Source organism: Stomoxys calcitrans, chromosome 1 (assembly GCF_963082655.1).
Source record: "Stomoxys calcitrans chromosome 1, idStoCalc2.1, whole genome shotgun sequence".
Taxonomy (NCBI): Eukaryota; Metazoa; Arthropoda; class Insecta; order Diptera; family Muscidae; genus Stomoxys; species Stomoxys calcitrans.
Window position 1 is genome coordinate 168,585,492 of NC_081552.1, and position 15,431 is coordinate 168,600,922.

The 15,431-nt window shown below is 37.6% G+C and overlaps 2 protein-coding genes across 8 annotated transcripts in view; one reads left to right on the forward strand and one right to left on the reverse strand.

Annotated features, from left to right (window-relative positions):
• Positions 1-11,144, forward strand: part of LOC106085461 (spectrin alpha chain, non-erythrocytic 1) — a 262,696-nt gene extending 251,552 nt beyond the window's left edge. For 5 of the 7 annotated variants that reach the window (XM_059361018.1, XM_059361020.1, XM_059361019.1 and 2 more), the window contains 2 exons: positions 4,865-4,921; positions 9,986-11,144. In XM_059361018.1, coding sequence (XP_059217001.1) covers positions 4,865-4,921; positions 9,986-10,236 — 308 coding nt within the window. In that variant the 3' untranslated portion in view covers positions 10,237-11,144. The remainder of the gene's footprint in view (positions 1-4,864; positions 4,922-9,985) is intronic. The other 2 variants (XM_013249713.2, XM_013249715.2) reach the window with 1 other exon arrangement.
• Positions 11,145-13,956: 2,812 nt separating this feature from the next.
• LOC131997206 (uncharacterized) lies at positions 13,957-15,431 on the reverse strand. Its single transcript, XM_059367761.1, has 2 exons — positions 14,049-15,431; positions 13,957-14,001 (listed from the first exon to the last, which is right to left on the reverse strand). The coding sequence occupies exons 1-2, from the start codon at positions 15,429-15,431 to the stop codon at positions 13,957-13,959; spliced, it is 1,428 nt and encodes a 475-aa protein (XP_059223744.1).

Genomic DNA, 15,431 nt, shown 5'->3' on the forward strand with positions numbered 1-15,431 from the left:
CTTCCACAACAACATCTCAACAGAGTCGTACGGTGTGGCATTTCACGACTAATCCCAACATCAATATCACTGAAAATAACTCCATAAATAATCCAAGTTACATGAGTGTCGTCAATAATAACAGCGATGGTATTTTGGTTTAAACTTTTCTTATACATATTCATATGTGTACAAATACATATAAACGTACATAACATTTTCGGTATAATCTGTGTAACATGCTTTAGCAACATAACAAATTTGATATTATTTTTATACAAACACACGCAAAGTCATATGAAAGTAATGCCCTGCAAACATTTTTGATCGCCAAATAATCTTCCTCGAATCCTCTAGATGAAGGATCGCGGATGATCGCGGACGAGCTCGTCTAAAAGTCGTAGACGATTGATTCTCCCGTCGTGAGGAATTGTGTCCTTAAGACGACTCTTCTGGTAGAGTGTTCCGCGAATCATCCATATTAGTTGCGAACGAGTAAGCCAGAAGAGTCTTGGAATATATAAGCCTCGCGCAAGAATCGTGTGGACGAGTAAAAAATTGTGATTTGGAAGATTAATTAAATACTTTTCTAAAAGAGTTGCGCACCACTGCCCTGGACGAGTAACGTTATAAGTTTTAAAAGCCAAGTGAGAAATCTGGTTGTTGTGAAAGTTGTCCACTCAAAACAAAACATTGAATAGCATAATTCAATACAAATCCTAAACACATCACGTATGAAAATAAAAACAATAACGAAAAGTTAAGTCAGGCGATTTATAAACAAATCTTCTGGACGATTATAACGCAAGTAGTTACGAAACACGCAATGGATTGTCCAATGATAATCTGGAAGAGTGTTTCACGACTCATACGGACGATTATAATGCAATGACTTGTAAAAGAATCGTCGCGAAGAGTTGCCAAAACTCCCGCACACGCAAAAGATTGTCCAATGATATCCCAGAAGACTGTTTCGCGACTCATGCGGACGATTATAACGCATTGTAAAAGCATCGTCGCGAAGAGTTGCCAAAACTCCCGCACACGCAAAAGATTGTCCAATGATATCCCAGAAGACTGTTTCGCGACTCATGCGGACGATTATAACGCATTGTAAAAGCATCGTCGCGAAAAGTTGCTAAAACTTCCGCACTCGCATGGATTGCCCAATGATTTGACTTTGTCGGATATTGAAATTGTTCTGTTAAGGAAACTTAAATACCCAAATCTAAACCGATTTCTGCCAAAATTCATAGCGTTCGTCTTTGGGATTTACAGAAAGAATAAGCTGCCAGATAAAAATGGCTAAGCCTAATCGGGAAGAATTTCTGAGTCGAACCGTACATTTTTTACATCCACTATAGTGGCGCAAGTAACAGTTTATTTTTTTTTAAGTCATAGATGCCATATAAATGTATACTTTGTTTACGATTTTCATTCGAGGACCTAAAAGCCTTCACCGGTTCCTTTAGAACGCATTTACTACATTCACCTTTGAACGTCGCACAGGGCGCGGAAAGAGGAAACAGGTGACAAAAATCAACATTTTCATGTGCGCCTACGAAATGTTGAAAGAACCTATTTGATGTAAAATTTCCCAACGATTTCAAAAATCGTGCGTGTAGAAATGTCCGATTTTTAGTTGAGTAGATATGGCCGTTCAAAATTTACCAATTTTTGATTTCCAAAAAAGCTCACAATTTTTAGGCAATTTGGTCCACTTGCAAGTGTAATATCTCGAAAACTGGATAAGGGATTATTATTTTTTATTTTTTCTCTTGTTGGGTATACTTAATAATAGTAGTATTTTCAAAAAAATATATATATAATGATTTCTTTGAGCTTCTCTAGATAAATCACAATTTAAAAAGTACCCATTTTTTCACTATTTTTTTAACTTTGATGGAAAATAAAAAAAAAGGTCCCGAGAACTCTTATACAACCCATAGTTTCAGGGAAATCGGGCAACAAATCCGCTTTTTATGGGAATAAGACCCTAAATTGAAAGATCGGTCTATATTGCAGCTATATCTAAATAGGGTCCAATCTAAACCATATTTGAGTAGGATGTCGGGAGGCTTAAAACAACTCACTGTGTCTAATTTCAACGAAATCGAACAAAAAATGAGGCTTTTACGGGCTTAAGACTCTAAATCGCCAGATCGATCTATATGGCAGCTATATCCAAATATATTCCGATTTGGCCCATTTACGAACTTAACCTGCGTATAGAAGAAATTTCAACTCAATATCTCAATTTTTAAAGACTGTAGCGTGAATACAACTGACGGACAGACACACATCGGTAAATCGGCTTAGAATCAGACGATCAGATATATATATACTTTGTGGGGTCGGAAATGGATATTTCGATGTGTTTCAAACGGAATTGGAGACTACCGGTGGCACAAAGATTAGCATGTCCGCCTATGACGTCGAACGCATCGGCGTGAACATCAAACAAGTAAGAGCGTGCTAAGTTCGGCCGGGCCGAATCTTGGGAACCCACCATAATGGATTCTGCTTAAATATGGGAGCTTTATCTGGGTATAGACCGATTTGGACCGTACTTGGCACAGTTGTTGGATATCATAACATAACACTATATGCAAAATTTCAGCCAAATTGGATAAAAATCTCGGCTTGTAAGGGCTCAAGAAGTCAAATCGGGAGATCGATTTTATATCATGTTCTTGACCAATTTGTACCGTAGTTAGTTAAGAGTCATAACAGAACACTATATGCATTTCAGTAAAATCGGATGAAAATTGAGGCTTCCAGTGGCTCAAGAAGTCAAATCGGGCGATCGGTTTATATGGGAGCTATATCAGGTTCTTGGCCGATTTGGACCTTATTTGGCACAGAACACCGCATGCGAAATTTCAGCCAAATCAGAGAAAAATTACGGCTTCCAGGAGCTCAAGAAGTCAAATAAGGAGATCGGTTTATATGGGAGCTATATCCAAATCTGAACCAATATATCCAAATCTGAATCAATATTAAGTATCTTTCAAGCGGCTAGCTGTACGTGTTCGACCGCTATCGTGATTTCGACAGACGGACGGATACGGCTAGATCGAATCACAATGTCGAGACGATCAAGAATATATATACTTTATGGGGTCTTAGACGAATATTTCGAGGTGCTACGAACGGAACGACTAGATTAGTATACCCCCATCCTATGGTGGTGGATATAAAATTTTTCAGCGGTGATTATCCCATTACTAATGCTGGCTACATTTGTAAGGTATCCAGCTATGTTAAAACTTCTCTACCAAGTGGCGTCCCTTTGCTGCACGTACTCGGCATAAAAGGTGGCTCTTATCATTAAGCTTAAACTTTAATCGGACTGCACTCATAGGAAAAAATTTATAAAAAAAAAATATGCTTCAAGATGTGTTTGGAGGACATGTCCCACAGACGAAAAATCTTTGGAATAATTCCATAACATTAGAATAGATAATGATATCTACTTGAAACTTGACACAGTGAATGTGGAGATAGTTTCCAATAAGTATGCAAAATTTGGACACCCTCTGGAAGTGCTACCAAATAAACATTTATAGGCCAATCATCATGATTTTTGAGTTATTTGCACAGTATAGAGCTCTAGAAATCTGATTATACCATGGGAATTTTTTGTTTTTTTTTTTTTGCTCCTCTTAGTTACCATTTTACCAAATATTTTGAATTGATGAGCCATAACTAAGCATTAAAAAGGCTGAACACTTATCTATTACATGCCGTTAAAATAATTCAATTATCTTATTCGGTTTAAAAGATATGACTTTTGAAATGAAAAAAACTCAAACCGCGCCACTGTGCGTCATTAGACTAACTAGTCCATTTTCTGGAAAGGGGCTAAAATGTTTTGATACGCTATAAAATTAGCACATTTTGTGAAAAACTAAGTAGTTTTTAAAACTTTGAATGGGGGGGGGGAGGGGGAGAAGCAAAACCTCTTCTGATTGTACTTAGCCCAACCCCAGAAACCTTTCTACGCATATACTCCCCAATCTGGACCCATCCGTGTATGCAGAAAGTCCAGGGAAGGGCGCTATATCCTCAGCCCAGATCTATTTCTCTCTCTTTGTGCAAACGACTACAAACCCTTCAACAAATAAAGAGCTCCATTCCGAAAAAAATAAATTACGAATTATGAACATTTTACAGAAAATTGAAAAAAATATTTGAAAAAAAAATTTTTTGGTTGACAATTTTAAAATATTAGAGCCTTAAAGAAGGAGAAAAATCTCTAAGATTGTAAAAACTGTTTTTTGTTTTGCTCCTCTTAGTTACCATTTTTCCAAAAAATTTGAATTGATGAGCCATAACTAAGCACCAAAAAGGCTGAACACTTATCTATCATATGCCGCTAAAATAATTCACTTATCTCATTCGGTTAAAAAGATATGATTTTTGAAATGAAAAAAACTCAAACCGCGCCACTGTGCGTCGTGCCTGCACGGATTAACATTAACAGATCATCATAATACTGGGATCTTAGGGAAAGAAATGGAGAATGGATATCATCCACGGGTTAATACAAATAAATCCAATATCTATATTCATTCATTTTTACATAGCCAAACTTTGCGTGTGTTTGTTATATAAAACGAATTTAAACTAACAAATGTTTGATATATTTTATTGTGCCTAGTTCGTATTATATTTTTTTTTATTTTTTATTTATGAGACTGTTATAAGCAATAATCTTCCAAGGTTAATGTCTATAATTTTTCATGATTTAAAATTGTCAAAGTAAGTAAATAAACTCGGCACAGTAAATTTTTATGAACTATTGAAAATCAACACTAAAAAATAATATTCATTTATATATTTTGCTTTATTCCATGCATGCTTTCTTGCTTCTAAAATTCAGGACCTTTTTATAAAAACTCCAAACTAAGTCGTTCACAAATGCGTACAAGTCTTCAAAGTAATGTTTTTTGCTCTTACATTTATGCAATATAGAAAATATTCAAAAGTTTTTATAATGCTTGATGATAAACAAGTAAAACGAAAACTCTCGAAGAAATTAGCGAGAAAGGAAAATATACTAAATATAGCTAAAATCTTTTTTTTTTTGTTTTATAAACTAAGGTTTTGTTTGTTTTAAAATCATCAAAATTTCACTATTTTCCTAAATTATAATATCACAACAGCAACAGCAAACAGTGGTTGCCGAATCCACCCCCTTTTCGGCAACTTAAACGCAATTCGCCACCTATAATCGACCCATTGGTCTCGTTTTTAGTTTTTGGTTTTCCAGAGTTTGCCCATGTTCCTTAATGGAATGTTCATGGGCAAATTTACTTTTGCATTTCAACAGAATATTGCCCTACTTTAGGTTAGGTTAAATGACACGCGTCAAGCAACTTTAGCTGTTAGCAAGGCATGGGAAGGTAAGACTAATTTTTTTTGGGAAGGTAAGAATTCTTTTTCAGCAGACTAATTTTTCTTGGTGCAGGCGTTCGGTGTCAAAGGCGGACATTCTAACCTCAGCGCTATGGTGGCCTCCGCCGCATGTGTTATCTGATATTTTCTGCCGCCGAGCCTGTTTTAGACAATAAAGATTAAGTGGGGTTTCGCAAAAAGATTTCGGGGCTAAACAATAAAACAAGAAACGCCAACAGACAAACAAAACGAAGCTGCACATTCACATACAGTTTTTTTTCTTCCTAATTCCCACTTTACTTACTTTATTTTATTTGGCGATGACAGAATATTTGTTCCACTAACCAAACGTAGAATAGCGTTCCAAGCGCCTCGATCTTCTGCGCTCATTTTAAAATCTCTGACACCAAGTTTCGAGGTGTCTCCCACCACTTGATCTTGTATTTTGATACGTATAACTATGCTATCTCGTCATACAGCTCCTTCAAATCACTCCTAGTGATTTCCTCAATCAGTCAACATTCATGACGGACACAATGGGTAAGTCTCTGGTCTAACCGATGACAACACGGTGAAAAACTCTTCAATTAAGATTGGGCCACAGAATCCTGAAGAATCCTTCATTTCGTGTACATCTGTCATTCGTTGATGTACTGCCTTATATCGAAAATCAGCAGAAATTTGGCTAGAAGCATATGCATAGATCCCAGATTCTGTTTTTACCAACACGTAGTTCGATCAGCAATTGTTAGAAATTTTATGACATCTTAACTGCTTGAGAATATATTTATGACCATCCTCGTAAAGACGTGCCGCAAGGGTTAGCAATGACGCTTAACTTCTGGGTAGGATCCTGACGAGAACATAAAAAACACAGAGGATGTTATTCGGCTTGGTCATCGATTTTCACATCTGCCAAAATTGACACACCCTTGTGGTTATAACTTCCTTCACTATTGGTGGCCAATTACACAAGAAAAAAAATAAAAATCGGTTTCAATCGCGAAATTAATCGGTCCAATTAATTTTTGTAATTGAAACGGCCTCAATCACTAAGATGATGATATCAATCACCGTTTTTGAAAAATAATTGAAAAGAATTTCAATTAAAAAAATTCCATGTTCAATTAAAAAATGTTTGAATATTTGAATTAATTTTTTATTTGATACAATAAATAAATTTCTGAAATTTTCAATTAATTTTCATGCCTCATATTAGATTTTTTTTTTAAAGACTCGAATGAAAAGTAACTAAATCAATTAATTTTTTAATTACAAATTACAACATTTTCCATCACGATTGTGATTGAATAAAATTCCAGATTCTACTAGAAAATTCATTGATTCAAGTAATTTGTTAATTGAAAATGGCAAACAATTCAATAACGACATTAATTGAAAACAAGTCAAAAGGCGTTAAGTTCGGCCAGGCCGAGTTTTGGATACCTACCACCTCGGGTACATATGTAAACCACCTTTCGTCAAAATCCGGTGAAAAATTCATGCCTTATGCCCCATAACAGCTATATCGAATTATGTTCCAATTTGGACCAAATACTAATCAGTACAAGCCATTATTCAATTGTGTATAACAAAATATTGATCTTTTTAGTAGCTATATCTAAAAATAAACCGATCTGAACCATATACGACACGGATGTCGAAAACCCTAACATAAGGCACTGTGTCAAATTTCAGTAAAATCGGATTATAAATGCGCCTTTTATGGGGCCAAGACTTTAAATCGAGATATCGGTCTATATGGCAGCTATATCCAGAAAAATGTCGAAGAGCCTAACACAATTCCATGTCCAAAATTTCGGCGAAATTGGACAATAAATGTGCCTTTTATGGGCTCAAAACCTTAAATCGAGAGATCGGTCTATATGGAAGCTATATCAAAATCTGAACCGATCTGGGCCAAATTGAAGGAAGATGTCGAGTGGCCTAACACAACTCACTGTCCCAATTTCAGCAAAATCGGATAATAAATGTGGCTTTTATGGGCCTAAGACCCCACATCGGCGGATCGGTCTATATGACAGCTACATCCAAATCTGAACAGATCTGGGCCAAATTGAAGTAAGATGTCGAGTGGCCTAACACAACTCACCCAAATTTCAGCAAATTGGAAAATAAATCAAAATATAGTCCGATATAGCCCATCTTCGAACTTAACCTGCTTATGGGCAAAAAAAGAATCTGTGCAAAGTTTCAACTTAATATCTCTATTTTTAAAGACTATAGCGTGATTTCAACAGACAGACGGACATGATTAGATCGTCTTAGATTTTTACGCTGACCATGAATCTATATACTTTATAGGGTCGGAAATGGATATTTCGATGTTTTGCAAACGGAATGACAAAATGAAAAGGATTGAATCAATTATTTTTATACCCTCCACCATAAGATGGGGGGTATACTAATTTCGTCATTCTGATTGTAACTACTCGAAATATTCGTCTGAGACCCTATAAAGTATATATATTCTTGATCGTCGTGAAATTTTATGTCGATCTAGCCATGTCCGTCCGTCCGTCTGTCTGTCGAAAGCACGCTAACTTCCGAAGGAGTAAAGGTAGCCGCTTGAAATTTTGCACAAATACTTCTTATTAGTGTAGGTCGGTTGGTATTGTAAATGGGCCATATCGGTCCATGTTTTGATATAGCTGCCATATAAACCGATCTTGGGTCTTGACTTCTTGAGCCTCTAGAGTGCGCAATTCTTATCCGATTGGGATGAAATTTTGCACGACGTGTTTTGTTATAATATCCAACAACTGTGTCAAGTATGGTTCAAATCGGTTTATAACCTGATATAGCTGCCATATAAACCGATCTTGGGTCTTGACTTCTTGAGCCTCTAGAGTGCGCAATTCTTATCCGATTGGAATGAAATTTTGCACGACGTGTTTCGTTATTATATCCAACAACTGTGCCAAGTATAGTTCAAATCGGTCCATAACCTGATATAGCTGCCATATAAACCGATCTGGGGTCTTGACTTCTTGAGCCTCTAGAGTGCGCAATTCTTATCCGATTGGAATGAAATTTTGCACGACGTGTTTTGTTATGATATCCAACAACTGTGCCAAATATGGTTCAAATCGGTTCATAACCTGATATAGCTGTCATATAAACAGATCTGGGGACTTGACTTCTTGAGCTTCTAAAGGGCGTAATTCCTATCCGTTTTTTATTGTTACTTTCAACAACTATGTCAAATAAAGTACAAGTCGGTTCATAACCTGATATAGCTGCCATATAAACCGCTCTGGGATCTTGACTTCTTGAGCCTCTAGAGGTCGCAATTATTATCCGAATTGCCTGAAATTTTGCACGACGGATTCTCTCATGACCACTAACATACGTGTTTATTATGGTCTGAATCGGTCTATAGCTCGATACAGCTTCCATATAAATCGATCTCTCTATTTACTTCTTGAGCCCACAAAGAGCGCAATTCTTATTCGAATTGGCTGACATTTTATACAGGTCTCCAACATAAATATAATTTAATTGTGGTCCAAACCGGACCATATCTTAATATCGCTCTAATAGCAGAGCAAATCTTTTCTTATATCCTTTTTTTGCCTAAGAAGAGATGCCGGGAAAAGAACTCGACAAATGTGATCCATGGTGGAGGGTATATAAGATTCGGCCCGGCCGAACTTAGCACGCTTTTACTTGTTTTAATTGAAAACTATTTTTTTGCTATTTTGTAATGCGTAGTGGGTCCTTAGCATTGTAAATATTAACTTCTAACGGGCGTCGATATGCCAGAGCTACAAAAGGAGGACTCAACTTTAAATTAATCGAACAGCATTTTTCGATGTAAGAGAAATATATGTGGGCAACATTTTTTCCATCGTTACATTTTAGCTAAGCTACTCCATCCTTAAACTCACGGATGTGGTTGCAGCACATTGTCTAGAAATATTAAGCATATAAGTAGATTCAGTGCATCAAATGGTATCAGCTTCAGTGCTGCTGTTTCACAGACTAGTCATTGTTTGGCTTTGGCTAAGTTTTGAACAGCATGTGGATTTTCAAAGTGCCATCCACCAGACAGCAGCACCATAAAGCGGTACAAATATGAAAACTGCAGAAAAATGCAATGCCAGCGAGTCAACCATAGACAACAGCCCTTTTTGCAGGTTGCAGCGTTGTCTCTTTCGTTCTTTTCAAAACATTTAGACAGTGACCATATAACCGTATGCTCTGAATTGCCTTGTAAACAGCTAAAGGGATAGGATTCTTATCTTGATTATAAGTTGTATCACCTGTATTAATTTTTGTGAAAATCTTCTACTGCCTGCTGACTTGTCTGCTCATAAAAATACATTGTATTTTTCTGATTTATTTGTTCGGCCTTTTTCAAATCTCATTTTATCTCCGAAATTCTCCAAATGTAAATAGAACGAACTAATGATGTATGTATTTGAATACTAACTTTTCTACTAACAATTTTTTGAATAACTTTTGAATATTTTTTTGGTTTTTATTACTTGCTGTTTCATCGTCTGCATGTTACAATTGCATAGATTGTTTGTTGAAAATCTGCTAATTGCTCCTATATAAAAACGTATGTTCTCCTTTCCAGGTTGGGGTACAAGTCGCTTTGAGCCGAGCCGACCCGTATCATTACAGCCCGATTCAATAAATTTGTCACGTGTCTCCGCCGAAAGCTCAAGTGAGAGTGAGGCTCAATCGATTTCCTCCGTTTCCGGTGTAAAAGGCAGCAGCAAAAGCAAAGAAGAAAGGCGTAGTGGCATGTTCAGGATATTCGGCCGAAAAGGCGGTGACAAAGAAAAGGAGAAGGACAAACGTCGATCAAGTCAACTGCCGCAATAAGCAACGACAGCAATGAGATTGTGCGTGCATTTCAGCTAGCTACGCTTAACATATGGAGAATGGGCGTTAGGCCAGTCAGTCCAAAGGTTGAAGGTTTCAGCAAGCAACCCATACCCGTATGCAAACAAAGGCATTGAGTACACATCATGTATTGTTTATTATTACTTATTAATATTTTGATATACATAATTATAATATTAAAACACATTTTTATAGCATATAATAGTTAAGTGCAACATTTTCTAAATATTTTGAAAGCAAAACATATTTTGAATTTTTATATTTATTTTTTCTCCCCTCCTTGTTTTTTTCTAAATAATAATATTCTCTTCTGCAGTACTTTTGGTAATAGTGTAAAAATAAATATGAATATTTTTATAATTCTTAATATGCGTTTCAGTATCCATCTTTTTTATATTTACAATTTGTTATTTGATGTTTGATAAAAAAAACAAAAACGCGAAAAAACGATAAAAATAAATCATAATTTAAGTCAACTGTTATTGTTCTCTTTTTTTTAAGGGAGAACAAAAACAAATAATTACATAAAGTTTTGTGTAGACCACTTCTCTTTATACAAATCTAAAAACAAACACACACACACACACATGTATTTATATAAATTAAGTTTAAAACATTTTTTATCTAAACTATTGCGAAAAAGGAAATCAAGTTTTCGTCTTGTTTCAAAATTTATTGCATTTTGTACACATTGTTTATGTTAATTAATCTATGCGGAAATCGTATTTACCTACCTACCTACTTACACATTATACATATGCCTGAAAACATATACATATATTATGGAAAAACCCTTAAGTCTCTTATAATAAATGTTTATTATTTATGTTTATATTACAATTACATATAAATAATAATAAACAAAAAAATATGTATTGTGAAAATAATAGTCGATTTTTTATTTACTTGTTGTTGTTGTAGCAGTGTGTACAACACTGTGGTGGCACCCCTTGTCGATGGAGAACTCCATCGGGTCAATCCGGTACGTACAACCGGCTGCCATGGGATTTATTTACTTACCACAATGATACTGAATACTGAAGAAGAAATAGAGCTCCCCGCTTTCAAGTACTCTGGGAAAACCAAGCCAGCTATCCCGCAATGGAGACCCCAGACAGTGGCCTGCGGAGGTAGACAAAGTCGGAACAGGAACGAAGGGAGCGCGCACGGCCCCTGAGTCTTCATGGAGGACTGTGACTTCCAATAGGAGGCCACAGCCACCACGGAAGGGGAAGATGGTCGCTGAGAATGGTAAGGAGCCGCCCTCTTACGCCAGAGTGGCAAGGAAGCACAACAAAGATGAGCCGACTTATGCAGTCATTAATATCGGCTGTGCATCCGGTAGGATTCCACCAGATCATCTGTCCCAAGTGGAGGATCTGGTTAACGATCGGATTTTTGAACATGTGTGAAACCCATACAAATGATGAGCTACGAGTTTAGAAAGGACATCTTTACGCTGCGTTATGCGTCGGCGGAATGTATTGATACCGTAAAACAGCTCGTCAGAGATATTCACGCTCCCTGGGTGGGCGCAAGGCTCGACCTGGTGATAAAGATGGATATCCCCCAGCTCACAAAGGCTACGGTATCCATCAAGGGATGGGACAGTAAATTGGCGGCGGAACGCATGTTGGGATTCTTCGCAAGCAAAATCAAGGTTTGGTCGCAGAGAAGTGGATGGTCATGCACAGGGAGGAGAAGGAGGAAGGAACTCTCTTTGTGGTTGGCATTGATCAAGTCTCCGTGACGAGTTTGGCTAAGACTAAAGGCATGGCGCACTGCGGGAGCAAAGCTGTCTTTTTCAAGATTGGGAAGACTAGGATAGGCAGAAATTTTCATTCTGCGACACCAGGCCGTGCAGTGGCAGGTGACTCAACACCGCCCAACAAACAGGGGGCCGACAACGAGACAATCGCGGAATCTCTCAATATTGGAAAGGCTAGGAGAAGCAATGATCCTAATACTAAAATATCAGGCAGTGCAGTGGCGAGAGATCCAACACAGAGAGATCAATATTAGGATCTTTATCTATCCCCTACTGGGATAGATAAAGATCCTAATAATTTGTAATTTGTAATTTTGTAATTTATTGACACCCGCACAACAAGAACGCATGTTCTTATGATTATAGTACGGGAAATTAATCCTTTTAAAGTTACAATGTTAGACAAAGTATAAATAAATAAATGTAAAAAGAAGAAAAGAAAAAAAAAAAAAAAAAAAAAAACCAAATATAATAAGCTTGAAACTAACAAAATATAAATAGGATGTTAATTTGAGTAATAAATCAAAAATAAGAAAAATATTGGTATGCAATTATTTACCGCTCACAAATCAAAATTAACACTTGACATATTTATTTTTAACAAGACTTATCTAGAATCCCTAAAGTGATCTAGTAATTTACCTTTAAATGTTACAACGTTACTGATGGTTTGAAGGTCGTGCGGGAGAGAGTTCCAGAGCTGAACGGCGAATATAAATAGATGCCATTGAGAGACTAAGCTACGGTGTATCATTGGAATCAATTTGTTTCCTCGGTTCGACCTTGCAAATCTGATTCTCTCAAATAAATGAGATGGTGCCTGTGTATATATTATCCTATGTAAAAAGGTCAATGACCTCATGAGCAAAACATCACGAAATGATACACCATATAAGGATCTGGAGAAACGGAAAGTGGAGTCTCGTCGACGAAGACCAAATACATAGCGTACCACACTGTTGAAGAAAGTATCGATCTTACGACTGCTTCGAGAATCACAGTTTGCAAATAGCTCACAACCGTAGAGTAGGCTAGGTATAATATATGACTTTGCCAAAAGTATTCTTACCCAAAGAGGAGTAAGTTGTTGAGTGGACCAAAGCGAGCGAAGCTTTGAATACCCTTGACCAACAGCAGCATTAATATGGTCTGTCCACGACAAGGTACTGTTGAAAGTCACCCCCAGGTTCTTTGCACGAGCCACGATCTCTAACCTCTCATTAGCAACAACAACAACAGGATCGCAAGTGAAACGTGAAACCCTTTTCTTAATAACCATGCACTTCGACTTGAGAGGATTAAGGCACAAGCCATTAGCATTTGCCCATTCATAAATTCTGGAAAGGTCATGGTTCAGCATCCTGACATGGTCGTCTAAGCATTCCTTCGTGCTACTTATATAGACCTGCACATCATCAGCATACATGTGGGTCTTACAAAATGAGAGCTGGTCTGGCAGGTCGTTGCTATATAAAGAAAATAGAATAGGACCCAAGATTGAACCCTGGGGCACTCCTCGAATAACAGGCAAGGGACTAGAAACTGATGACTTCGAAACCACGGATTGGGTACGATTGGAGAGATATGACATGATTAAACGAACAGACGAAGACGAGAAATGAAACAGGTTTTTTAATTTTGCTGCCAACATAGTGTGATCGACCGTATCGAATGCCTTTGAATGGTCGAGGAGAACAAGCAAATTCAATTCGTCATTCTCCAAGTTACTCCTGATATCCTCCACCACATCTGCTAGAGCACTTATACAACTACGTCCGGGACGGAAACCTGACTGCTTCTCATATAAAAGAGAGTTCTCATTTATATACGAAAATATCTGTCTATACATTATCTTCTCAAAGACTTTGGACAGAAAACACAAAATGGAGATGGGCCGAAACTCCCTACAATTCTTGGGTAAGGGTATAACTTTAGCGTACTTCCATGCCACCGGAAATGAACTTCTGGTCAAAATGCTGTTAAAAATGTGGGTAATGTATGGCAAAATAAATGGTAATAGTACCTTGAGAAATCTTGGTTCAATGCCGTCGAATCCAACTGCATTTGACTTCACCATGGAGAAACCAAGTACCACATCGTTCTGTTCTATACCCGAAAATTCAAAACCTTCACTGTGACGATCCCCAAGAGTCAACTCAAAGTCATAGAAACTAGGATCTATGGGGTTTGTTGGAATATTGGTGAAAGTAGCATTAAGCTGGTCCACATCCACATCAGTGATGTTATCGGGGGATCTGCGACCGATACCAATGTCGTGAATGGTCTTCCAAGTCTTCCTCGAACCGATCGCAGAGGTAAAACGTCTGAGGTAGTAATTGATCTTGGCAGCTCTTATCAACTTATTGACACGGGATCTGTTGGAGCGATATTCCTCTCGTAGGTGCGACGTCCTAAAACGTTTCCATCTACGGTATGCAGTGTTTCGGGACTCAATTGCAACACGAATATCTGCCGAAAACCAAGGTTTAGTCTTCGAACAAATTTGTCTCATTTTGATCGGGAGCACAAAATCTTGGACAGCGCACACATTTCTAGATAAAAAGTTCACCTGATCGTCTATCGATTCCATGCGGTATAGCAGACTCCAATCGATATCAGAAATCAAAGAAGGTAAGGCTTCGTGGTCCAGACAATTGAAATCTCTATATGAGTAAGACTCCTCCCTTCCAAGGATCTCAAAGTTGTAAGACAGAAAAATCAAGTCATGGTTGGAGAAGCACGATGCGGACAGTTGGTCATACAATGAAACTTTAGAAATCTCACTGACAAAAAACAAATCAAGGAGGGTACTGGAACTGGACGAAAAATGAGTCGGCATGGATGTGTTGAAAGGTAATAAGCCCAATGAAGACATCTGGGCTGTGAGACTTGAGTCCAAAAGAATGTTGGAATTTAGATCCCCTGCAATAATGACATCCGGGTAGGTAATCGTAAGGTGTTCCACTACTTCCAAGAATGGTTGTATGTCAATATTGTTATTTGGCCTATAGACACAACCAAGTAACAGCTTCCTTTCCGTGGCAGATAATTCTATAAACACATATTCAATGCTATCATCAGCCACTGATCTGGCACAAATGCGAGTCCTCAGGTTGTCGCGGGCATAAATCGCTGTGCCGCCTCCTCTGCGTGGTCTATCAGCCCTGTAGACAGTATACCCAACAAGATCAATGAAAGAATCAGGAGTAGTCTCCTTCAGCCACGTCTCTGATACGCAAATAGCATCCAAACCTGAATTCTCAAAGATAAATCGGAATTCATCAATCTTATTATTCAGGCTTTGGGCGTTAATGTGACATATCTTCAAACCACTCCGTTGGCCTGCCAGAATTCTAATCATATTCGCCGTCAAGTCCCTAGTGTAATGGTTAGCTAGGCTCGCCAT